Source organism: Melanerpes formicivorus, unplaced genomic scaffold (assembly GCF_026170545.1).
Source record: "Melanerpes formicivorus ecotype bairdi unplaced genomic scaffold, bMelFor1.0.p_v2 SCAF_2, whole genome shotgun sequence".
Classification (NCBI taxonomy): domain Eukaryota; kingdom Metazoa; phylum Chordata; class Aves; order Piciformes; family Picidae; genus Melanerpes; species Melanerpes formicivorus.
The window spans coordinates 51433275-51460494 of record NW_027142354.1 but is presented as its reverse complement, the minus strand read 5'-3'; the positions used below and the strand labels follow the sequence as shown (position 1 = coordinate 51460494).

The window sequence follows — 27220 nt, the reverse complement described above, 5'->3', positions numbered from 1 at the left end:
GAAGCACTGGGGGAAAAAAACATGGCATATTGTTAGATGCAAATTGTACAGAGATAGAGACATTTTTGTATGCTGCAAAGAAGAGATAACCTAAAAGTGCCATCTTTTATTAAATGACATTTAAGAATCCCAAATTATACTGGGAGATATATTCAAGAGTGGTGTTTTTCTCAACATACTAATGCCCTTAATACAGTTACAAGAAGAAATCGGTCACCGAAGCGGTGACCGCTTGAAATGTACTTCACACAATCCCTGGGGTAAACAAAACAAACCTCAGCTGTGTGCAAGGCTGTGTTAATAAGCCAAGACCACATCTAGCAGCACACTTAACTGGATGAGTCCAACTGAAGCCTCCAACTCAAAAGAGAAAGTAAAACCATGATTAGATGCATTCTGGAAATTCAGGTCTGAAGGCCCAATACAGATGCTAACATTCACGGTACGCAGGTACGTAGCTGTGTGATGCCTCAACAGAAGTTCAGGAAGACTAGCAAGCACGTTTGAGGAACAGAATTGCATTTGCTATTTCTGCTGAAGGCAACTTTTGTATACAACCCTTTGAAATTCTCCTGATAAAGCCTTTTAGAGCTTTAAAAAAATAGCTATGTTTAAAAGATTTATGGAAAATAAAAGCACATCCAGTCTTTATATTCTGTGAATAAGCTAACTGCTTTATTAATAAAGGCAAATATCAGATCAATATTAAGGGGGGAGGGGAGGGGAGGGGGGAGGGGGGGGATTTCTTAAAATAAAATCAAAACTGACACCACTGTTTCAAAAGTGTCTGGTGGCTTTTAGGTTAGTTAAAAGACTCCTCTCATCTGTTTTAGGGTTTTGTCTGCTTGTTTGTTTAAAAGGAGCTTTTTCCTGGCCCTCTTCAGTGTGGAACAAAGTCTCATCTATAAAGAAGTAGGAACTGAACACAAGCTGAGGCTGACTCTCACTTCAGATTTACAGCAACGCAACGTCATGAAATCACGACGATTTCAACTGGTATGCTAAGAAAATCCAGCCCATCCACACGTAAACATAGCTTGAGTAGCAAGTCTCTCTCGTCTCAAAAAACCAGAAGTACTCACCAAGTATATGTGTTCAATAAACCATAAAAAGAAGCATTAGCAAAAGGGGTTTTAGGGCTTAAAAAAAACAAACCACCCTTCATGAGCACCCCCACGTTTTGCAAGGCCATTCAAAAACTGGTCTTCCATATAAATACAAAAGGGCTACTACTGAGAGAAACTGGAATCAGATCTATCCAGACTTCCTTCAGGATGCTGTTTATCAGTTCTGATTCAATTTCAGGAGGGTTAGGTTTGAAAGAGTTCAGAGGGAATGAAAGACATTTAGTTCTAGATGTACAAGTAAGGCACAATATAAAGCCACATCATCATCTGTCATGAAGTAGGAAAGGACGAGAAACATACATGGTACAGTAGAACAAGCAGTCCATCAATTCAAAGTGTGGCACCTAAGTTCAGACTGACGAGATCTCAACAAGAGCAGTTTATGACAGCATGCTTTTAATGTGGAAACAAATTCTAGAGAATCCAGTGTATCAGAGAAAGGAAGAGCTTCTGTTTGTATTAAATAAAACAAAACAAAACAAAAATAGATGTGTACTTGTTTTTGGATATAGGATTAAAAGTGAATATTCACAATGCCTACACTCAAAAACAAACCAAAGGATAAAATCCAGGACTTCAATAAGATCCACATACCATGTATGAACACTGAACATCTTTAGAAAATGCTCTTCTCTAAAGATCACCCAAAAATGCATGCCACAATTGCCAAAAAACAGAACATGTACATTTGCTGTTTGTTTGTTTGTTTGTTTTATATACCCTTATTTTCTGTCGCTGTTGCCGTTTGTGATAAGTATACACACTAAATGTATATATTTTAATGACACTAGAGGAAGCAGATTGTTACTGGCATTAAAGTACAACCATTTTCTAGACGGTTTAAATGCCACAGAGTCCCCTGGTTAAAATGTAAAGCTGCACAGCTTGCCTATGTCACCTTTAGGATAAAAGTTAAACCAGCAAAAGGTCTTATCTTTACTCTACATTTTACTGCCAGGTTTTATTTATATCAAGTATCGCTGCAGCATTCTGACCAGCCCAGAGTTAGCAGCAAGTGGCAGGAATCATATAAAATGCAGTTTCTTTTTCTTATTTGTTTTTAAACTTTTCTTTCTCTTTCTTTTTTTTTTTCTTTTTCTTTTTTTTTGTGTTTTTTTTTTTAAACAAAGTGCTTTTCTAAGATATACATACATATAAATAGTTACAAAATAAAGTGTCAACATTAAAAAGCTCAGCTATTTCAAAGCTTTAACTTAACATAACACGTAGAAAACACTGAAATGCAAGGGGTATGGAATTCACTAAAGATTCAAAGTCTACTTTGAAATGCTAGACCAAAATCATATTCTGGTTTTCAGACAAAAAAAAAAGAAAAAAAGCTATAAAGTTGTACTTGCCCAGTGTGTCTGAGCAGTGGAAAAAAAAAAAGGGGCTTTTTAATACCTTGTCAGTTAATTTGTCACAGAAGTTTTTTTACCCGATTGCAAAACTGCTGTCCTGAATGTTTAGAAGTGCTGCCTTGTCTATGCTGTTTGGCTATAGCATAAGGACCTCTTGTATCTGAGCAGTGCATTTAACACCATTCATCAGAAAAGAACAACAGTATTCAAATCTGGGTACAGACATGGCCTTAACTTCACGAGAGACATTCGTCGTCGGGGTTTTATGGGCCGTATGCATCTCCGGAATAACTGCAACATCGGCAAGAATTACAACAGGAATACATCTGACCCACTGTGTAAAGCAGCAGCCAACTCTCACCTCGCCCTAACAACCACCACCAAACCACCTGAAATGAGAACACCCATCCTCCACTCAGATTTTCCAAGTTTGAAGTGGATTTACAGAGTTTTGCCTAAATTGCCCTGGGTATTTTTCAGTCTCTTGCAGGAGAGACTTCCCGTACAGCTCAGTAGTGGTATTTTGGCCTCCTCCTCCCTTTTGAGTCTTCCAAAATGTGTAGATACAAAGCAAGCTGTGTGCACACTCACAAGTACGTGGCAGGACTGCCACCTTCATCGGCCACTCTTACTGCACTATCACCAAGTCAGACCTTTTTATATTACACGCTTGGATATAAAAATAATCTTACTTATAAACAAAAAGGAATCACAGTACAAACAAACTCAGACAAACCAGAAATGGAGAAATCCCCCAAAGGGAGTGGGGAGAAAGCCTTCATGGACTTTTGCATTTTGTTTTTTTTTGTTTTCAGCAGCTACATTTGAAAATATTTGGTATTTCTATTTTCAGTAAACAGTGTTTTGTCATCTTTAAATAGGGAGAGATAGAACAGGGAGGAAAAGGGAGGGAGGAAAAGGGGGGTGGGTGGGTGGGGGGGGTCCATGAAACCAGAGAATGATCTTGCCTTGAGATAAAGGACTTTCTCATCAAAGGCTAAAGCTTTTAATCTGTACGTTAACACTGACTACAAAGCCAACTCTTATTAGCAGAAGAGCAAATAAGAACTGTGTGTTAATATTCCTCAATCATAGAAACTACTGAATTAACAAGAGTTAAGTCACATACAAGTCTGAAGAAGCTAGTTTCGAAATACCTGTACAAAAATAGAAAAGTCTATAAATTTTGTTGTATTTTTTTGTTGTTGTTGTTGTTTGTTGTTGTTTGAAGCTTGTGTTGATCCTTGGAAACATCACATGCATAATAATAATAATAATAATACATCAACTGGAAAAAAGTGGCAACTAAGGAATTAGGGTATCTGTAGCTCTTCTTTGTTGGTTTTAACTCTTTACATATATACACATTACAATAAAAATAACTTTATTTTGGTTGTTTGGTGGAAGTATACTACAACAAGCTAAATAATATCTCTCTCTCTTTTTTTTTTTTCTTTATTTTTTCTTCTTTTTCCTTTTTTTTTTTCCTTTTTTTTAAGTCTCAAAGTCAAAAACTATTTCTTTTTCTATTTTTTTTTTTAACCAATAGCTTACTAAAATCCAAATATATTAAAATCTCCTACGGTTAAGTGCAGAGAAGGGGGGGAGGAGGGGAGAAAAAACAAAACAAACCAAAAAAAAAACAAACCACAAACAAAAAACCAAACTAAGATTTCAAAGGACTCCCGAGACGGCCACCCAACTTATCTACCATGGAAGCGAACTACAAGAACAGCAAAGTCATATTTGTTGTGTGTGAATGCTCCTTCTGTAGATAATTGGACCCAAACAAAATAAAGAATTCACAGTTCAGTAAGATCCCTAACCCTGACCTTTCGTTTTTTTATCTCTTTTTTTTTTTTGTCTTTTTTTTTTCTGTTTTTTTTTTGTTGCTGTTTGTTTGTTGTTTTTTTTTTTACATTCAGTACAGTATCATATAAGCTGTGCAAAACTTTACTTAGACTGGCAGTTCGCCATCTCAGTTGCATTTGTCTTTGGTACAAAAATAAACAATCGCATTAATGTGCAAGTTATTTGTTTTTCTTCCGGCCAAAGTACCGAGAAAAAAAAACGTTTTGAGTTTTCTAGAGCCATCTTTTATACAATACATAGACTCTGTGGCATATATCTACATTTTCAACAATATTCCTATATACATTCAAAAAAATTTGTTTTTTAAGAGCTGGAACAAATACATTAAAACCTATAATCTTTTACCATCTATACAGCTCGGGTTTTTTTGCCCCTCGGGGTTTTTCTTCATACAAAACTTTACCAGCTTATACTGATAGCTCTCCCTCCAAAATACAAGGCACAAAGAATATACTTTATTTCTCTTGCTTGCACAGACATTTAAATACTCTATTAAGCTCAGAAAAATTAAAAGTCTTATATGGCACACTAGCTCTAACGCCACGTGTGCTATGTACAGGTTAATGGTTGCACAGAACGCTTAACTGGCTTAAGAACAAAACAAACTCCAATTCAAAAACGAAACAAAACAAACTCCCCAAATTGACAGCTTTAACCAAAAAAAAACAACCAACTCCAAAAAAACCAAAAAAAGCTTCCTCTCATTTTACTTGAAGCATAAACCTGTCAACAATGTCTGGCATATGCTGATTTTTTTGTCAACTAGTTTTGCTTCTAAAACAAACGTGATATTATTCTGGTCCTAGACAACTTAATTTGAAAAAGAATCTTCATCTCTGCATTTAAGCTTAAAGCAGCTTTGAAAACTATCTGGTTTTATGGTCCAAAAATGCTATTAAGCATTTTATATCATGCTTTGATTTCTTTGACTACATTGTTATTTAAAAAAAAGCCCCAATAAACCAACAATGGAACCTAATTAATTGTAAGTGTTTCCGTAACGCTAAACTGACATGCAGACCAGAACGCGATTTACAATGAAGTACTTGACAACACAGGTAGAAGCTGACCGATGAGAACGGCTGAAGTCATGTCTTAAACTTTTGACATTGGTATTCGCAGCCCTACAAGGCCACCGGTGGGGTCTCCTTCTGCAGTCTTCTCTAAAACCTGATTCACAAATTCTGATGTCTGTCCAGCTACGGGCAGGCCTAAAAAAGGGAGGGTAAGCAAACGGGCTGTGAGGTTACTATTCTTCACAAGTGTCTGTGCATTCCTCTGAATAACACAAAGCCAACAAACACTTTTGAGTAGCAGCCAACCAAAAAGGCAGACCACTGAAATTGTTTGCAAATGATGTATCACAGATGATACATCCCTGCCCCTGAAAGCACGTACACGAAGCTTACTGCTTACCAAGCGTGTCTTTAATAAGTACGTTCAACTTCTGTTCCATGTTGACTCCTCTGTCATCTTTAGGTACCTGCACCCGATTAACGATTTCTTGTTTAATGGAGTTGATCACAAACAGTAAATTATCTGCAAGGAAAAAAGCCTGGATTAGATTTACAGCCCGCTTCTCCTGGAGCGGGAGATCCGCAGCTGTCCACACACTTCTGTCTGTGTCACAGGCATCACAACACACTTACTGTAAAATTAAGGTGAAATAGTTTACATCTCTATATGTTTAAAAAAAAAATAGTTCCATTACATGCAGACATTTAGATAATTTACATCTGTAAAGTAGCTCAACACTGCAGGCAAGTTTATATACACTTTATGGAGTGGACTGCTTTTGTACCAATCAAACTGGGGGGGGTTCTACCAATCCTTTTTTCTCTATAAACTCTCAGGTATGACCCAGGTTACATGAGGGTGCAAAACACACACTTGTCCAAACACAAGAAAAATTAAGATGTGAAGAGTTGTATTTACCATATTCCGTGTTGAGACCCCAGAGTTTTACTTTATTGGCTTCATACTGGGCTTTCTTTTTTAGTCTACAAGCCCTATAGCAAGAAGAGGGGAAGAATTAGAACACTAACAAAAATTCCAGAGCACTACGAGCATCTGCTTGTTAGCCACAAGAACTCATCAACCAGTGCTGCCAGAGCCGTGACATACAGAATCATCTAGGTCTTCACTCACCTTCACTAAAAGCACTCTGTTACCTAGATTTGCTAACATTGCTCACTTGGGACTTTTGCCACTGTATCAAGCATTTGCCTTGCAGCTAAGCAAGCCAGCTTCCACTGGAAATACATTGCTATCTAAGGAACAGGCAAACTAGGTTTTCAAAGTGCCAGTAGCCCTGCTTCTTGATAAACTGGTAATTAGCCCATTGCAGGAACTGCCTTGATGAAGCAGAATCTCAAGGCAAGATTAGTTAAATCTTACTCATACAGTTGCAGGAGTCCAAGTTTACCCATACATGCAAGTGTTACCTAGTACATACCTGGAAGCCAGCTTGTTCTTTTCTTTTCTTGACCTTGGTCTGGCAGTTAGGGGAAGTTCACTGACTGGTGTCAGGTCACTGATCACCTTATTCAGCTTCCTCAGCTCATTACCAATCTGGAGAAGTTTTCTGGGATTGGGAGTCAGATCTTCTACATCAGTCCTCCGTGACTTCTTTGCTGCGTATTTGCCTGTTTTAAACACACAGAAAGATGAGTTGGGAAGAGACACAAAATGTACACAAACCTGCACAAAAAAGTTCCTTTGTTCATTGGAAAATATGGACTGTAATCATGTGGTGCCTATGGTGTTTCACAATAGAAAGAGCATTTCCAGATAACCTGCTTTGTACCATTACTATATCCAGATCAGGTGAGAGCAAATACTGGCCTGGCAACTGGGTATGACCGACAGTACATACACAACTGTGCTGAAAAACCTATGTCACAGGTTCAAATCCAGTTATTTTGCCACAACTCTAACTTGCTAACTCATGTGTTCAGCCAGTACATCCTCTTGCACACACTCAAGCTGATTAAATTCCTAATTAATCTCATTGGTTTTGTATTAGGAAAGAGTGTCGAGGTCTGGTCCTGAAATTAATCTTCAGCGATGCTGAACTTAAATGATTCACATAGGGACCAGTTAACCCCTTTCATGTGTATTTGAAGCTGTTAAAGGCCTGGTTTACCTGAGGAAATAGATTTATTTAAGGCAAAACCTTTATTCCTGCCACTACCATGTGCCCTGCATTTGTTAGATTCTATAGCTTCTGCATGTTAAGTGCAAGCCCCTTGCATAGGAACCTGACTTACAGGTCACTTGCTGGTGAGGCCTGAGTCCTCGAGGCATGTTTGGTTATTTGTTGTTTACTAGCAAGTACAGATATAAGCCTTAATAAGAAGGGAAAGTGAGAAGGACTTTAGGTACTGGTATTTCACTACAAAATAAATAGGCACATAAAATCTAAGGAAATTTGTAAAACAATTCATTTTCTTGCCTGAATAAAATAATAAAAACACCCTTTGGGTTTCACAGAAGGTAACTGTCAACTGTAAGGGAATGCTAACATTATGGCCAAGGAAGCTGTTTTCATTTTCTCCTTCAAAATGAAGCAGTCCTGTGATAACAATTAGCCCTTAGAATGGTTTGTTCTGGGTGGTGGTAGTCATGTGTGCAGTACAACAAATTAATGATCAGAAAGTTATGGGAATAAAACACAGTTACTAGACCAATTAAAGTTTCTAAGAGGGTATATTAAAGAAACAGTTTGTTCAGCATACAGAATAGTAACTGCTTCACTGTGCTGCATTCATATTGGTGGAAGAAACAATTAGGGAGGAGCAAAAAGAGACAGCAACTGCCTGTCCTTTAGTGCACACCACAGCTAAGGTGAACTTTGCATCTCAGATTGTTCCCTGCTTACTTCTAACACAAGCAAGATTGAAACTAACAGCTATGAGAAGCAAGTATCAGTCAAGTGATCCCTCCAATATGTTTACAATATGGCACTGAGAAAATGTCACACTCTTGGTTGGGTTTCTCCTGAAAGCCCTGGGAAGTTACAACTCTCAATTCATCCACCACCCTCTGGAAGGAACCACACTCCAGGTCACTACTGTGTGGTCACTGTGCAGAACTCCACTAACTGAGCGACAGACGTACAGTGTTCTAATGATTTATTTTCATGTCCAAAGCACAACTTCTCAGCACTTGCAAGGATGGGAGTTTAGCTACTGAAGACAGGACTCTGTTCTTACCATGATGAAGACCATTCTTTTGATACATGTTACTTGGTAACGTATCTCGATTCCACTCAGACGGCCTCAGCATTCTTTCCTGCTGCGATGGTGTTAGCTGCTCACTGTACTCCCAGAAGTATCTTCGCTTGCCCCTCTTCCGAGAGGATATGGCAGTCATTTCTTTTAAATCCTCCACAGAATCATTTTCATAGCCTAAAAGGATGCATTGCACTGTTTACATAATGTTGACAACACTGTTTCTGGCCTTTTAAGGGTGGACTGAGCATTCAAGTTAAGAGCAGAATCACAGACAAGGCCTGTTTTACACTTAACAGACTTTGTTTTCAGCATCAGCTACTACATGTACTTGCCTTAAATCCAGGGTTGAACACTGAGCCACTGACAGTGCTTCATTAGTTGAAAAGAGACAAATTAGTTATGCATTGAAAGCCCCTTTATATGTTTTCTGACCTCTTAAGCTCTATTGCTCTTCTCCCTGCCAATCCCACCACTGCAGACAGACAACAGCTGTTGAAAGTGTTCTTCCATCCTTACTACTTTCTCCATAAATTTGCTGGATCATAATCCTAACTTGTTGCCACGTTTTAATTAGTCCTTAATTGAAAAGCGTGCAAAGAAAAATCAAGTGATAAAAATGGATTAGCAAAATACTAATAAAGAAAGCAAAAATATTCAACCACAGAATATTCTGAGTTAGATGGGACCTGTTAGGACCATTAAGTCTAACTCCTGCTCTCCTTTGGGTGTGAATACCTTTGGGAAGTAAAATAAACCACCCATCTGTATTAGACTAGAGAAGGGGACTCTGTTATCAGGACAATGACCTAAAGCCCATAAGAAAAGCTCATTCAAACTGAAGGGATTTGGACACAAGCTGTTCAATCTCTTCCTTACCCCTTTGGAGCAATGAAGAGAAATGATCCACACTACATCTACACAATATTACAGAGATATATTCTGATGCCTATCTCATTGAATATGATGAGCTGTTTGTGCAGTACATGGAAACCCTAATGCCACTATCCACACTGCATAAATATTTATACCGTAATTATGTAAACACAAACTGCAGCTTTTATTTTCTGAAGTGTAAGCAGGATTTAAAAGACAACATATACTGTTAAAAAACCCCAAACCCCTGCATCACCTTTTGCATTAAGATGCTATATAATAGCTTGCATTTACATTAAAAAAAAAGCAAGCAGCATTTTAAACCATCACAGGCACATAAAGAACAGCCAACCAATGCATGGACTGGGAGCTTTACCAAGGCCTCACCACCCCCTATGCTTGAGCTCTGCTTCATCTTTTTAACAGTAGCACCAAGAACACATCCTTCTGTTTAAAACAGCCCCATTCAATTAGAATACAGAATTAACCAGGTTGGAAAAGACCTTCAAGATCATCAAGTCCAACCTATCACCCAACACTGTCTAATCAACTAAACCATGGCACCAAGTGCCTCATCCAGTTATACTTTAAACACTCCCAGTGATGGTGACTCCACCACCTCCCCAGGCTAGGACTCAGCTCTCCTCTCCAAAGCAACAGCACGAATCCCACAGCCTGATCTGCCCCTAGAAGGGTTTAAGTGCACAAAAAGAAACTGCTCCCAGAACAGTGACAGGTAGGCAGTGGCATTCCTGTCTCTTTCAGTCTGCTTTCACTTAAAAAAAACATTTGAAAAATTAAACTGCCTTTGCTTTGGTCTGACTCTCTCCTCAAAACCCCAAACATGAGTAAAAGTTGGGTGCACAGAAGGACGCCATCGGTTCTGAAGTTCTCCTTCTAATCATTTCATCATCACATTTACTTTGATTCTCCAGCTTGTTAAAAAGACAGTTTTTAAAAGGCAATCAACAGTGAACCAAGCTTTATAAAACATGATTCTTGTATAGTCAAAATAATGACAATTTACATTAAATATAGTTTCAAATACCAGAAACATTTGTAACTGTACTTCCATCTTACCCAAATGCTGTTAAATATCAAAATACTCTTAAAAAACCCCCAAAACCAAACAGAACACTTCTCACTTGAAAAAACATCAAGCCATGCAACTCATTATGCAGTTATGGACAAATTCAGCCCATCTTCATGATTACACAGAATTAAGCCAATGGATGAAAACAAATCTCCTTAAGAGCTGATGTGTACAAATGTACAGGGTTAAAATCAAGACTTCCTGTTTGCTTATTTAAACTATAATTAAGTTAGCAACTTAAATTGACTTAATGCATCCTGCCTTCCAACTCTGCCACTGACCTGCTATCATTTTAAAGTTACGTAGTGCACTGCGACCTAACCTAACCTGTAACACAGAGGAGTGCAACTAATTTGTTTAGCTCTTCTGCACTGTGTTCATCCTCCCCCAATTCTCCTCTTAGCAAAGATCATACAGCAGCCTTACTTACTTTGTTGAGCCCTGAGAAAAATGAGAGTTCTTGTATTTACATTTCAAATCCGTTGCAAGCCTCTCCTACTGTATCCTTACTATTGTTTTGGGTTTAAATTCACCATGGTTAAATTAAGTAAAAGACAGAACAGGATAGACATGACTTCTGCATCCTACCAGATTAGAAGAAAAAGGGGTCCCACCAAGTCTACAACTACCTGAATGAAGGTTTGTAGCCAGGCGGGGGTTGGTCTCTTCTCCCACGCAACCAGCACCAGAACAAGAGGACACAGTCTCAAGCTGCACCAGGGGAGGTTTAGGCTGGATGTTAGGAAGACATTCTTCATAGAAAGAGTAATTGGCTGTTGGAATGTGCTGCCCAGGGAGGTGGTGGAGTCACCATCACTGGAGGTGTTTAGGAGAAGACTGGATGGGGTGCTTGGTGCCATGGTTTAGTTGATTAGATAGTGTTGGATGATAGGTTGGACTCAGTGATCTCAAAGGTCATTTCCAACCTGGTTAATTTAATTCTATTCTATTTCTCCAGTTAATCATACTGACTTCTGTCAAACCATTCTTTTTTCCCCCACCTGATGGGCCAAGTACTCAGAATAGATGCAACACAACTTCTTTGAACTACCTCCACATCTCTACAAGCACTTTTCAGCTATTTCTTCTGCACTGCTACTGAAAACTCAAGCAGTTGCTGCATCTCCTATTTCTGGAATCTCTTGACTACCTGATGGGAGAAGCAGTCACTTACAAATATTTCTATTAAATGAGATAGGTACAAATTAAACTTTTTCTTGCCATTACTAGTGTAAGTGCCAGAAAAGGCCTGGGATGATAATTCCCACAAATAAATTACCTTCACTGGTAACCAAAATTACTACATCTCTACCATGGTGATAATAAAACCCATTGCCCAAACTTGCCAGCAGCCAGTCAGATTTTTGGTTATTTCTCCATGTTCCTGAAGTTCACTATCATGCAGAATCACACAGAATGTTAGTGGTTGGAAGGAACCTTGAAAGATCATCTAGTCCAACCCCCCTGCCCGAGTTGGATCACCTAGAGTATCAAACTATCTCCTAACACTTCAAGAAAGCATTTCATGTACTCCAAGAATACACAGAAGGAAGAAAAAACAAAAGCAAACTGTGTATAAAATACTTCAGAGCAATAACTAGTAAGGTGTTTTCCCTTCAGTGAATTACATCTTCATTATAAAGTCACTTTGGTTCCAGTACTACAGAAGGTTCAATGTTCCTGGGCCATGCCTATTTTTAGAAGCTTTACCCACATCGTTTACCTTTACTCTAAAAGCAAACTAGCAACACAAACTCTGAGTGTGAAGTAATTAAAATACCTGGAGACAGGTATTTTCATCACAACATAGTGAAACTTGTAGCATCACCGCACTCAAGGTGAAGGGCTTCATTCACTCACACTCCTAGCAAGCTGGTCTAAGTCAAGCTCCTCAGTTACTGCAGTGCAACAAGCAGCTGTGTTTAGAAGGCAACAGGGAATGCTTCTCAGTAAAGTGAAAAAATGGCAAACACTTAATGTAATTCCAACTGATATCCCAGCATTTTAACAAGACAGCTCTTTCTGAAGGTTACCAGGCTTTCTGTGCAAAGTGCCTCCGTGGGCTGCAAAGCGCTGTGCACTACAGCAATCGCTGCAGAGCTCTAATAGCTATTCAAAAGCTCCAGAAAGGAGAGGGAGTTCAGTTCAGAAGAATGGAGGAAGAGGTTTTAAAATGCTAATAAAAATAGTTTTATGTACACGTAGAAGTAACACAAAGAGCATAATGCTTAACAAGGTTAATACCAACTCAGGAAATGTACTCAGAAAATCATTTGATCTGAGAGTTCCTTGTGACAAACACTGGCGAGGTTTAGGGAAGCTGCTCTTCTAGGAAAAAAAAAAGCACAATTTCAGCTGCTTTTCCCCCTGAAGTGAGCAACTGCACAATGTCTGAATACCTGGGTTCTTACACTCTACAGCAGAGCATTTATAAAATGTCACTACTGTAATACTTTCTACAATGAGACTAATACTTGGTTACAGTCCTCTCCCTTTCCCTTCAAATGTTATTTTTACACAACATTACCGCTTTGTTACCTTCTAGGTGAAGGTTAGTTCTTATTTCTGTTGTTAAGGCTCCATTTCTACATGCAGAAGAGAGGAAGTCAGTATCCTTTGAAGACTCACTAAGTGTTACTGCTGAAAACCACCAAGAAATGGTTCTGTTAGTTTCAGTGGTAGGTATTCTTTAAATCCTCTGGAAAACTGTACCTACAGTAGGACTTCAGTAATTATGAAATTATTTCCTTCAGCTATGGTTTAATACCAGCTAGCAAGAGACACAACTCTGGATAAATTCAAAGCTGCAACCTACTGAAGCACAAGAAGCACATCCTATCATCACAACTGCAGGTAGCTGTTCTACAACCTTAGGCTATGAGCTAGGCTTCCTGTATTCTCTATAATTATTTTTGTTGCATGACCACACTTAATGCAGTGTTGCTTAGAACAAGGCAATAGAGACCTTGCACAGTTTTTATTGAGTGCATTCTGCGAAGCATTTAGAAAATCTGGGGTGAAAGTTCATCATTTCAGATCAGTGTTGCTCATCAGTTAACTCTACAGCATTCAAAAAACATTCTTTCCCACTGGGTAGGCAAATCCATTAACCTCCATGTTAACAAAGCCTAAGGCTGCTGGTACCTGGTTCTGAGAAAGTATCGCTGATGTCGTCGTCTTTATCATCCTCATAATCTTCTTCCTCGTCATCATTTTCAGACAGCTCATGCTCACTGCCAAATCCTTCATCGTGGTCCTCATCTTCAATATCGTCCTCATCATCCTCATCTTCTTCAGGGTCCCCTTTGGCAGACTGTTCACCCAAACTGTCTGTTACAAAAAGAGAGTAATTGTGCTCTTCTTTCTTCTGTGAAGAATCTGATGCTGAGGTGCTGGCAGAAAGACTGCTCTCCCCCACAACAAGCCCTGGGGTTTCCTGGGGTGGACCGAGGAGCAGTTCTTGTGTCTCTTTAAAAGGCAGAACAGGAGGTGTACTGTGACTGTGTGGGGACTCAATGCCTTTTCTTTCTTGTCTCTTTGCTACGGCACCACAATAGCAGGTGTTTTCCTTTGCTGCATCAGCATGTGTCTGACTCAGCACTGGTCTGCTCTGTGGTAAAGGATTGATCTTTACTTTTGCCTTTTTAACACAGTCTTTACATTCCACATGAATGTTCACTTTTTCATTATTGTACACATTGGTCTTCACCATGATTTGCGTACTGGAAGCAGGCTGAGTTGCAGGTTTGCTTGCCTTCTGAACACAGTCCGACAAAGGTGCCTCAGCCTGAACGTTCTTGGAGGAACAGACTGGGGCTGCTGCTCTGGTTGCAATTTTTTTGCCAGGTAAGAAAGAATTTAAAGGGTTCTGTTTTACACTAAAGAGCAAGTCAGGGTAATAGAGTGAATCAGAAACAGGCTGGGAGTCCTCGCTGTTAAGCTGAGCCAGTGTAGGTGTTTTGCTTATCACCTCCTCATCTTGGTATGGGCTTGAGAAGTCATCAAGGCCCAAGTAATCCACCTCTTTTGTTCCCCAGATGTCACAGCTGGTTAACTTAGTGTACTTAGTTAAATCTTCACAGTATGTGTCCCACTGCTCCCACTTTGAGGTGAGAGCAGCTTCTTTGTCCAGGATGTCCGTAAAAGACTCCAAGTTCTCAAGGTCTTTGCAGTCCTCCATTGAAAGTAAGTTGTCTCTGGAGCTTTGCTGATAGTCCATTTCTCTGTCCTGTGCATAATAAAGCAAGTTAAGAATTAATACAAAAAAAGTGCCAATTATCTTTCCCTAGAAGTGTTCAAAACCTGTGTAGATGTGGCACTTAGGGACATGGTTTAGTGGCAGACTTGGTGGTGTCAGGTCAATGGTTGGATTTGATGATCTTGGAGATGTTTTCCAACCTTAGTGATTCTATGATTCTATCTCTGCCCTCTACTTAAAACTAGTATGTTGAGCTCAATTCCAGTGAAGCTGAAGAAGACTCATCAGCTTATAACTAAAAACTTCTTTTGAGGGTTAGAATGAAGTCCAGTTTCCATGCATCTGCAATGGATCCTTCTGAAGAGACTGCTAAAGACAGAAGTCAAATGCTGTTGGATTCTCTTCCTGCTAAATTCATCTGATAATCAGGAACTAGACTAGTACCAATATCCATGCATTCAGAATACAGAAGAAACCACAGGCAAGCTGTGATTAGTCTCTATTAACCTAGGTCAATCTTTGCTGCGTGCTTAACAGAACATGCTCAAATTTACCAGTTCCTGGAAAACCTTATTCTACCATGAGTTCTTCATGACTATGAGCTGCTACCTTTCTTCCTAAGGGGGAAAAAAAAAATATATATATAAAAAAGTGCTAAGTAGCTCATGAGTCAACTCTTCTTTTGCTTCCCCTGCATTCACAGCTTGGGTGAAGAAGCATACAGCTGCTCTTGCAGGAAAAAAAAATGTAAGGAAGAGTCTCAAGCATCATTACATAATGCTAACACAGCTCTATTTGAGACTTGTGTATCAAGCTTCTCCTGATGGCCAGCTTTAACAAGCGTCTATTGAGGAGTCACCACTTTTGCTGGACAAGCAGTCAGGCTCTTCCCTAATCAGTAGCTAGCAGTAATGAATAATCTTCTAGCACTCTTGAACAAATGCCCCTTTATTACTAGACAAACTCAGGACATTAGTTAAGGACAGGAAGTTGTGTACACACACAGACCTACCAGTTCGTACATGAAGTCTGGATCTGAACTGCTTGCCAAGAGATCCGTGCTCATCAGAGTCTGCTCTGAAAACACATGGCTCCGAAAGGCGTCCCCAAAAGGAGGGTCCATTCCACTTACACTGGGCTACAACAGAATTGATACTGACCGTTGAAGCATGCTATAAAAAGGCACATTCTTTTCTTCAAGAAAACTTAACAGACAATTGCCATTTCATTCAAGTCTCTGAATTGGTGCTGTACTTGCCATCTGGAAGGCTTTTACCTACACAGATAAGCACGTCATTTCTCAGAGCCAGAGAAGGCTTCAAGAGCAGCTAACGACATGCAGCTCTTTAATCAAAGGGCACACTTGTATTCATCCTATAGCAAGAGCACTGCCCATTCATTCTTTATTGTTGGTTTGAAATTTTCATGCGTTTGCCAAGATCAGGGATATGTTAGCTTTGTAGAAGAGGAGAGTGAGTACTGGCAAGATCTGTGAGTATCAACAGGCACTATATGCTTGCAGGACCTTTGGCCTAACACAAACTACTCGGTACTAAAGTGGTGCTGCCTGTTTTCAGGACCATTAGAACTCACAAAACTTCCACCTGACATTGTAACAAAAGCAAAAGTTATTATGACTAAATCCAGAGTGTTATACATCTCTTGAGAAAAAAAGTGGAACTTTGCAAAAAAAACCATTATGCAGGATGACTGGGCATGCAGGGAATGGGCAGCAAGGCTTTCTGCTACATTGAATTCCAGACCTCTATTTCTCTTCTAGACACACTCGCCCTGAGGGTTGGGAAGGGAGAAACACTGTACTGCTGAAAGTCATTCAATGTGCTGATGTGTGAATCACTGCAGTAATAAAAGGCTGTTCTCCAGGCATCCACCCTCTTCAAGACGACAACTCTGCTGAATCTTGCTGTGTGAACAAATAACAGCACCAAGAACAGCAACAAAGCTTCCACCACAGACACTACTTGGACCCTAAAAATATGCACCATTTACTCTCTTATGAATTCTCCCTGATGATGCTAGTCAAATCTGTTCTTAGACTTTTTGTTTGGTTGGTTTGGGTAAGCAAGGAAGCAAAATTATTTAGGGAAGCACATAAAATGGTAATAGACTTACCTGAGGCATTTCCAAGCCCAGATTCCCTAAATCCAATTCCAAACTTCTTGTCTTATTCACTTGTAAATTCTTTTCCAGCTTTACTTCAGTCTCAGTGAGTTTATACAATCAATTTTTCCTTAGGATAACTTCAATTTACCCTGATGGACCTCTTCTATTTGCAGATTTCTGTGTAGAATAAACACAGGGAACCCCCAAGGAGGTAAGCAACGCTTCACCAAGAAGATAGTGCTTAAAAAAACAGGCAAAGTGAAGTAAAGACAAGAATTTCCCCTAAAAGGTGATTATTTGTCATGCTGGAACATACAGCAATTTTCTTCCCCTGCCCTCTTTCATGAGTGAAAAGCCAACGATGCTACAGAAAAAAGTTCTAGCAAAAACCTTTTTGGCGGAGTTGCATTTTGCTACCCTTTTTTTCCTCAGTACTGAGACCATGAGCTCTACAGACCTATGAAAAGAAAAGTCTCCCTAATTGGAAATAATGACTGGCAAACTGCTGGGTGTTCAGGAGAGAAACAATCTCTATGACTAATAACAGAGCCAATACATTCTAAAAATGTCTCAGGCAAATGTCTCAAAATACTAATTTCAGATTAGGCAGTAATACTGGTTCAGCATTATCTTCTCCTTTGCTTAAGAGATTAATCCATCCAGCACCAGATATCAATCACTCATACAGCAACATCTAGTGGCAGAGGGATAACAGCAAGCAATGCTCACCACCCAGCAGCAGAGGAGGGGAAGACAGACTTTGCCAACAGAACAAATTAAACATTGTGCCAAATTCAGAGTTGTCTAACAAATTGTCTTTTCTGTTAATTTCAAGCAAGGCACATGTGGAAATTGGTCCAATTTATCTACCAGCACTTTCACCAGTTTAGTAGTTTCTATAGAGCCAGTGCTACCTCAAATGTACCTCTACAGACTCACATCCTGCCTATTCCAAGCCTTATAGCCTGCTTTACTCTGAAAGGATGTAAGGAACAACTGACCTGCTAAAAAGCAAGCACCTTAGTTACTGAAGTCTATGTCTACACTAAAAGAAGGACAAAAGACTCGTAAAATAAGTAACAGGAAGTAAAAAAGAACAATCTTCTATAAAAAAAAACCAATAGTAAAAAACCCTACAGTCCATAGCATCAAACCTTTGTATCTTCTGTAACTACATTGTCTCTGAGGATGCTGCCTTTGGACTGCAAGATCCCAACCCTTACACAGAAAAAAATTCCCTCCAAGAAAGAGAGCAGCTTTACAGGAGCATAATAAAACCCCTGAACCACCATACTTGTGCAGTGTTTCAGCATTATCAGCTAAAATATATTTGTTTCTTTAAGCAGAATTCTCAACCCCGAATTGCTCCCAAGCCAGACTCAGGTGCAGTCTGCTCAGGCTGTGTTTATTCTCTAGTTTTGAAAACAAATAGTAAAGGAACAGTGTCCCACGGCGGAGCTACACTCAGAACCCTCCTCCCACCAGCACTTGACAGCATCTCCATGATTACTCCTACTTTCAGATAGTACCTCAGCTCTTTTGTTATATTCAGCATTATGTAACATCAGACTGTGGTAAAATCAGACACTATGAAGAAAAAAAAAAAAAAAAGAAAGTATTTCTTTACCAAAACATTGCTTTTTGGTAGCAGCTACAAGATCAACAATTACAGTCCAGTTACATTCATGTCCTCAGTAAAACCACACCACCACTGCCAAAGCATTCCTTGTTGGGCCCTGCATCAAGGGCCACTTCCTCCTGAGAAAATCTCCTTTCTGTTTTAAAATGCCCAGAGAACTCTTCACTTATCTTAAAGTGACATTTAAACTGAAGTTTGTGTCCCAGGGCAACGTGCCTCAACAACCCTCCTCTCCTTTCGCACTGCAGAACTAGTCCTTCCAACGCTGTTAAAAGGGGCCTAACAGCTAATGCACATTTCTACCTGGCCTGGTCTAGGAGAAAAGACCTGTTCTTTGAAACAAACAAACAGTATTATGTTAAAAGAAAGAGGACAGAAGGATATCACCTTTAATACCAATCTATACTTAAGTAGTAAGTTACTTTCTCTCTATACTTGACTGGCAGGGCTCGATGCCTTTTTCAACAGAACATCAGATTAATACTTTGACGTCAACACCAGAACACCACCGCCACCATCTGCATTCACATGGGAGACTGTCACAGTTCTGCTACTGCACAATAGAAAAGGGAAGTGAAGCTCTTTGCTGCTTCTTTACTGGTTACTGTTTGTTTTTGCTAGAACATACCTGAAACTGTTCCAGTGTGTTTCATGTACAACTAGGAAATGGGGGTGAAGCTTAATCTATACTGGCACTGATTTCAGTTCTAACTGACAGATACTTCCAAGTGCCAGGTCCAAGGAGCTTTTGAATCATTTATAATACCTCAAAACAGATATTAAATGGTCAAAATACTTTGGGGTGATCTTTTAGCTGTAAACTTACAGCACCATTCAGGAACAGCACTGTATGTCCTCCTGGGTCAAAGCAGTATATCAGCTAATCTCATTGTTCCCCCAATTCTCCTTATTTTTTGACACTTTAGAATATTAGTATTTAAATGTGATTTAGGATCATTAGGCTCTCTTTTCAGTATTCCACAACATAAGATTTTTCTTGGTACTTCTACGCAAGGGGGAAACGTGATGAGGCCATAAAAAGAGCCACTGCCTCCGGGAGCTGCAGAATGTAGGCATGCTTCATGCCCCCAACAAAGCAGACCTACTTCTAACTGCTTTCTATGTTTCCCCAAATCATCAAGGTCTTTCTTGAAAGACTCTCAGTCTTCAAACTCAATTACCAGTACTTTTTCATGAACTAGTAAATAAAGATGTGTAGTAGAAGCCAATGGCACGTATGGAAGCACAAACGTAAGATGAAGGAACTTTGCAGACTGCAGTTCATAGTATCATAGTATCAGTCAGGGTTGGAAGGGACAAGGATCAGCTAGTTCCAACCCCCCTGCCATGGGCAGGGACACCCCACACTAGATCAGGCTGGCCAGAGCCTCATCCAGCCTGGGCTTAAACACCTCCAGGGACGGGGCCTCGACCACCTCCCTGGACAACCCATTCCAGGGCTTCACCACTCTCATGGTGAAGAACCTCCTCCTCACATCCAGCCTGAATCTCCCCACCTCCAGCTTCATTCCACTCCCCCTAGTCCTATCACTACCATTTCTACCAAATCTGTCGTTATTGGCACTCTTGGCCCCAGACCGAGCTAGAAGAGAATGGCAGAGGTGTTATTTTCTCTATAACAAACACAGATGTGAATGAGCTGAAAGGTCTGCGGCAGAGCTCAAGAACAGTAGCACAAGAATTACTGAAGATAAATATAGCAGGATTTTGTACTTCAGGACCATTTTCATTAATGCCTTATATCAGCCCCTCCCAAATGCAGAGATCAGAGGTGAAATCCTGTAGATGTTTCACAGCAAGGGAACCGCAGGTGGAATAGACAGCCCAAGGCAGTGGGCAGGGTGCTGCCGCTCCTTTTGGCAGCGGCCTGCAGTTAAATCAGATTAAGGTGATTAAGGAGCCAGTGCCTGAGTTGGTTCTGTGTCTGCAGATTCTTGAATCACATCAGCACAAAGCTGCACTCCTGCTTCTGGGAGAAGGCTTGCTCATTCACATTTGGGCATGAGCAAGGGCAAGACTTCTCAGGAACTGCTATGTTCATCTAGCAATTAGGAATTTGGGGTACCAATGGAAGCAGGCACATATATACACTGGTTAAAATCCCCATCAGTCGTCAAGGAGTAACCACAACTGTTCTATAGAATTAATAATTCATTAATTGAACAACAAATCCTAATAAAAATCCTCGGCATTTATATTTATCTCTTAAAACCATGCATTTAGAATAATTTAATAGTGGTCTCAAGACACTTGGGAAAGACTGAATTTCAAACATTTGAATAGTAAGCTCATGACATTATTGATGCAACAGTACATTTAACCTGGCAGCCAGCAGGACCTGAACTCAGAACATGCAGCATTGAGGAGATGTGTGGCCATTACCACGCACGTGCTGTTTCCCTAGACTCATGAACCACCTTTCTGCCACAACACATCACTTCCAAAGGAGTCCCTGTAAGAGACAAACCTAAACTGCCAACTTTGAGCCTGACGACTCTTAAAGTCTTCCTCAGTGACTTGTATGAATCACTTCTCCTGCAGCTGTAACTGAAGTTGCTATTTCTGTATCAATTCAGATGTGTATTTTGTGCAATGCAAAGGGCACAATGCATGGTGTCGCTACACCATGCTGTTGATGGTACAGTGCTTATTATCACAGCAGCTAAATGCCTGTTATAAATATATTACATGAACAATTACACTTTTCATGATGGTGACTGCATCATACAGCAGCCTGCAGAAGCTACATGTTTGATGCAGACAGAAAAACAGCACTAAAGCTACAAACTTAGGTGAAAGCATTGAAAATACCAAACTCTGAATTTAGCAGAACACAAACTATGCACTATGCCACGTTTTAAAAAGAACCAGTATGCACTATGCAGCATTAGCTGCATTTGGACATTTTATGAAGACACAAGAAGTTCTCCTATGCTTCTCTTGAAACTTCTTTTTGCCTTCCAGGGTTTGTGCCAATTTGTTTCTTCGTGCAGAACATGCTCTGCTCAGTGCGGGCTTCAAGCGCAGAACATCCTTGTCTTGGGTTTTGCTTCGGAGTGCAGTGTTCTCCCCACCCCCCCCCACCCCCCCTTCTTTCTACATGATTCTTCAATTATTAGCCAGACACCATTTTTTTTTTTTAGTTTTAAAAACAACTTTTCTCCCCAACCTGCAAAGTCACAGAAGTTTTCTTTTGTGGTTTTGTCTGGTTGAGATTTTTGGTTAGGTTTTGTTTGTTTAGGGGTTTTATGTGGGTTTGGGTTTTGGTTGGGGGTTTTTTCAGTAGGTGAGCAAAGACACTCTTGTAAAAGGTCTTCCCCTGCTTCCACCCAGCCTCCTTCATATGACCATCCAAAGAAGCCAAGTCCCTCTACCCTCTCAGTGATCTATTTGTACTAGAGTGCCAGCATTAAGTGTCTAAGACATTATGCCCTTTGCTTTCTCTATCCTGGACAGCAAACACAATTTGCAAGCCTAAATTTGATGGAGCACAGCCATTTAAAGAACTGAAGGTATGAAGACTGTTTCACTTCTTTCAAACCTCTTCCCTTCATGAGAGGGAAACTGCTGCTTCACTGTCTTGGTTCCTTTTCCTCTGCTGACCTTACCTTCCCCCCCCCTCAGTATTCTTTTTCTAATCCTACTTGTCTACAGCAGACTGACTCCAAGATCTGGAAGTGACACCACTAAACTGAAGCTTTGGCCTCCAATCACACACAACACAACATACATCTCAGGTAAAAGAGCTGACAAACTACCAAGAAAACAGCACTACAGTCACAGTTTGAATTCATGTCCCTATACATCAAAGGCAGCTACCCAGCTTTGGAGAGGCATTTCATTTCAGCAAGCATAAGCAAACAGGCAGATGGCAATAACCGATCATCATGCAAGAGGCAGAAGAAAAAAAAACCTGTGTGGTGTTTGTGTTTCTTCTTCTTTTTAAACCAACAGTGTATTGCATCCATGTATTTCAGAACAACTATGCCCAGAATAATACATTCCTACTAAAAGTGGTACCTTTCCTGCCCATTCTGGAACAAAGACTCAGATTTTCTTATTATTTTAATGCCAAGAGTGGGATGAGCAGCACCTTAAACCTGTTAGAACCACATTAACACACTTCATTTTCAAAACTTTTTTTGTAGTTAAGATATGAATTGCATAAACCTTTATTAAAATGCCACTGTAGAGTCAGGAGAGTTGTTTGCACAAGAAAATTAGCAGGAAGACTAACATTCAATTTTACTTTGAGCCAGAGATTTTCCCCTGAAGCAAAGACTGAAAACAAAGGCAAAACGAGACAGTTTAGCTTACCATCTTCAGCTGTATTCTATGTTCCCACAGGATTTTTTTTTTCAGGGTAAAAAAAATAAATCAATTAATTCTGTAGTTTCCAGGAGAACAACAAAAAAAAAAGCCTCTTATAGTAAAGGGAATGGTCTACTTGTCACACCGTAAAAACACATTTTCGTTTACTTTTGTTGGAATTATCACCAGAGCCTACTTCAAAGCCAGCAAAAAGTCATAAAAACACATCAGGTAAAGCATTGAAAGAAACAAAGAAGTGAAAAAAACCCAGCACAGATTAAAAACCAGAAGGAAGACCTTAATAGATATACATATACACATATAGAAATAGGGTAATTATTACAGCAAGGTCTAAACCTTAAATCTATGACTGCAAGAAAAGTTTCATCTTGACTTTCAAGCTAAGCAAAACTTCCAAGCACTTCTTAGGCAGAGCCCAATAACCTTATCACACTTTTGTTTTAAAGCATCATTTAATTGGGCTTCAAAACCATACAGCAGAGACATGCAAGCCATAGCAATCTAAATCAGGGGGGGTCCCTTATTTATACCAAGCTATCAGTCTATTAGTTGGACAGAAGCTTCTATTTATTCCCAATTTGTTTCTGCTAGAGCTACAGCAACTTCAGAACCTTTGTCCCTCAAAAAGCTCTTTTGACACTCTCATTATTTAAAAATAAAATAAAACCAGGGCAAGGCTGTTCAACAGCTTGATGACTCTGCTGCAGATTTCTCTTACCAGGTAATACTCCCAACAAACAGAAGAAGTCTTTCTTTGCTCAGGTAAACTACTGGCTACAAAGCAATGCATGAGGTCTCCCAGTTACTATTCGTGCCTCTAAAAATGATTACCACTGAGCACTGGTATTTCTACAAGAAACCTCTTCTGCTAAAGCAATCACCATAGAAATTCTGGCTTCTAATTTTGAGTTGCCAAGAACAAAAACTGACTAAGTTTCTACAGCACCTGTGTCTGCCCCTCCGTAATTCTCACCATGAAAATACGTGCCTAATAAGAGTAATTACCCCTTCCCCGCAAGGATGCTCAGGAGCATTTAGTTTGACAACCTTTCTTAGCATCACTTTAAAAAGAGTTTCAAGCATCTGAAAGATAATCAGAACCTGACTGTGTGTCGCAGGTTATGTGTTACAGGATTTCAACAAGCTATCCTCAAGTGGCAACAGCATAAAGACTACACTTACTTTAAATTAACATTTCAGCCGGCACAGCCGAGTGATTGGAACCGTCAGCCTGTTGAATAGAGAACTTGAAAAAGTTCCTTTCTGGTCATTAAATTCTCTCTGATGTCTGATCAGTTACATGACATATTAGAGAGAAACACTGCGGGCTGGCCTCACCAGGCTGGACGGCTGCATTAAAGCACGGCCGGCTCACAGGGATGAGATTAGGGCATGTCAGTAATACCGCGGGCAGCGTTACATAAAATACAATAACGTCCAGGGCGTTTCAGGGCAAAGGGGAAATAAAGCTCAGGCTTCAGTCACTGCTGACATGAGGGGCTTTGCGCAAGCTGCCCACGTCTCAAGGCCTGGGTGAACCAGGAGACTAATTCAGACCCGGGGAGGTGTCAAAGACCCGTGTGAGAGATGCCGAAAGCCGGGGACACACCCAGAGGCAGCTCCCGAGGCGGCCCAGGAAAGTTATCAGTATTTTATAAGTAAAGTCTGTGGGAACTGGCTTAGAGCAGGAGGCGGGAACGCCCCCTGTCCTCCCCTCGAAGGTGGGAAACGGGACCACGGCTGTGTCAGGCACCACCTACCCCACCCCGGGCTGTGCACCGGCTGCTGAACGGTTTCGGCCGCGCCTGCGGACCCCGGTGGCCCGACCCCTAGAAGTGAGAGACGCCCTGAAGCAAAGCGCTCAGGAGGGCCGCGGCCGCAGGCAGCCTCCACAAACAGGGGCACCGCTCCAGCCCCCATCCCTCCGGCGGGCAGTGGCAGAGCGGCTCTCGGCAGAGCAGCTCCCGTCCGGCCCGGACGCCCGCGCCCCCGCCCCTGACCCACTAACACACCTCCCAGCCAACATGGCCGCCCCGCCAGCCAGCGCGGAGCGCAGCCTAGCCCGGCCGCCACCGCCCCGCCCCGCCCTCCTCACCAGCTCACTGGCTTGTTCCTCAGCCACGCGCGCTCCTATTCGCCGCCGCCCACGCCGCTCACCCGCCCAGCGGCCCTTTCAAGCTAGGGTGAGGCGACATGTAAACAAACCCCCTTCCGCCGCTCTAAAGGGGACCAGCCGCGGCCCCGGGCCCCCCGGGCAGCCCCGAGCCATGCCTACCCATGCCTACCCGCCCAGGGGACACGGGGAGCCCGCGCCAGCCTTCCCCCGGCCCCAGAGTAGTCAGAAGGGCGGGGAGAACTCTCCTGCCCCGTGGAAGGCAGCCCCCGCCCTGCGGCCCCCACGAAGGTTGGGGGCGGCCGGAGCGGTCTCTCCTGCACCGCACCCCCTTAATGCCTGGGAGGCAGCCCCTTCCCAAGCGGCCGGGACCGCCGCTCACCGTTCAACCTCCGTAACCCCCCGCCCCAATCAGTTACATAAAATGCCGTACCAGAGCAGGGACAGTTCCTCCCGCCGCCCTGCTCCGCCACTCACAGACCGCCCATCGGTCCGGAACCCCTCTTCGTCTTCTCTGGCCCCGCAGCCGTCCCTACGGAGCGAAGCCGCTCCGCTGGACACCAGCGACTCCCAGACAGAGAAACCCATACACCCTGGCCATCCTGAGCATTCAAACAGGTCGAAAGCAGAGGAAACGACTACGAGTCTGAAAAGAACCAGAGCACAGAACTGCCGAACCTTTCCGCACTCGATCCCCGGCGCGGCAGTGCCTCCCGCACCGGCGCCGCGGTCCCGGGCAGCCAAGCAACCCCTCCACCCGCACAACCAGCACGACCGGTCTCCCCCGACAGGACGGCGCTTTCGTTTCCCTGGCGCTCGCTGCGAGATTTCCTTTCCTTGTAAAGACACGGGCCGCTCCCGACAGATCGAGGTTAGAAGGGACGCGAACAACTTGCGACTAAGCCCGCGGTTCGTTCCCTCCGCAGCCCCTCTCACCACGCTCTGAAGCCACATCGGTGCTGTCTCCCCAGCCATTGGGCCCGACACCTCAGCTCTGGAAGCCGGACACCCCCCGCGCACAGCTGCTCTCCCGCAGCACCGGCAGCCACACCCCCCAGGCTAGCGAGGGGAGCGGAGGGGGTGGAGGGTTCCCGCCGCTCCGCTCCCGTCCACTAGGCAGCATTCCCATTCCCGTCCCCTTCTCCTGGGAGCCGGGCAGACACACCCCTCGCCGCGGCCCACAGCCTCCTGCCCAGCGCACAGAAGCTAACACCCCCCTCTCCCCGCCGGGACGCACTCCGCCTGCCACCGCCCCTCCAGCTGGGCAGCGGGCGGCCCCAAGGCGCCCCACAGCCCCCCGTACCCCCCTCCCGCCTCCCCGGGGCGCAGCTGCCGCTGCCGCCCCCCGCAGCCCGCACTCACCGAGCGGCCGGGGCTCAGCAGGGGGCGCCGCCCCGCGCGCACCGGCCCGGACCCTCCATGCGGCTTCGGGGTTTGTTTTGTTTATGTCCCTTCCTGACGGGTTCCCGGAAATCGCGTGACTCGCCCCCCTCACGTGGGAAGGGCGGGCGAAGGAGGGGGGGAAGGCTGCACCAACCAATCGCCAGCCGTCAACCCGCCGGCCAATGAGGTGGCGCCCCGGCGGGGCCTCCCCAATCACGTGACGGCGGAGGCGCGCAGAGGGTATTTAAGGAGGGTGGCGGATGCCCGCGGGCCACCGCTCTGCTATGGGTCCAGTCTCGTCCTTATAGCTCTAACCATCCACCGCCTACATGCATCTACACACAAGACCCACCCTGGACACAACTGGAAATTATCAAGAAAAAAGATCCAGCTTTTACTACTACTTCCCCCCCCACACACCTGCTTTACACTGTACCTAAACACCCTCCTGCTTGACGATGAAAAAAGAAAAAGAAAGAAAGAAAAAAAAAAAATTCCCCAAAGGACTTTGTAACACGTGATTCTGGCAAGAGAAGACCAGCCCCCCCACGTTGGAAAATAAACTTAAAGCCCTTTGCTTCCATGATTTCCAGGAGAGGAAATGCAAACTTCCATAAACTCTTCAGAACAGTTTCCTGTGAAGGGCAAATATACTTGAATTTCCTAAACAATACAAACAAGAGAAGTTAAAAGCATTTGAAATAACTCTACGTGATGCAAGTGTTTATGGCTTAACAGTCTAAGACTAAACCATGGAGTCTTTGTCTTCCTCACTTTTTACATTCCCCCCAATTATCGATACCAGAGATCCAACTGTTCCCAGCAGACCCAGCTTTCCCAGCTATTTCA

General features: G+C 42.4%; 1 protein-coding gene across 3 annotated transcripts; it reads right to left on the bottom strand.

Moving 5' to 3' along the window:
* Positions 1-1506: 1506 nt before the first annotated feature.
* CREBRF (CREB3 regulatory factor) lies at positions 1507-26498 on the bottom strand. 3 transcript variants are annotated; one of them, XM_068160266.1, is made up of 10 exons: positions 26351-26498; positions 16893-17060; positions 15772-15897; positions 13706-14789; positions 13100-13201; positions 8575-8769; positions 6816-7005; positions 6296-6369; positions 5777-5899; positions 1507-5571 (listed from the first exon to the last, which is right to left on the bottom strand). In XM_068160266.1, exons 2-10 carry the CDS (start codon positions 16899-16901, stop codon positions 5456-5458), a joined length of 2019 nt encoding a protein of 672 aa, XP_068016367.1. In that variant the 5' UTR covers positions 16902-17060; positions 26351-26498; the 3' UTR covers positions 1507-5455. The 3 variants fall into 3 exon arrangements, with proteins under 3 accessions (XP_068016367.1, XP_068016377.1, XP_068016386.1); XM_068160276.1 differs by lacking the exon at positions 26351-26498 and adding an exon at positions 25925-26196; XM_068160285.1 differs by lacking the exon at positions 13100-13201 and having other exon boundaries at positions 26351-26496.
* Between the last annotated feature and the right edge of the window lie 722 nt (positions 26499-27220).

Coding starts and splice junctions, on each gene's coding strand:
- CREBRF (XM_068160266.1), bottom strand. Junction 8,770..13,099: donor AACTAACCTTCACCTAGAAG/GTAACAAAGCGG, acceptor GCATCCTTTTAG/GCTATGAAAATGATTCTGTG. Junction 5,572..5,776: donor ACTTATTAAAGACACGCTTG/GTAAGCAGTAAG, acceptor TCCCTTTTTTAG/GCCTGCCCGTAGCTGGACAG.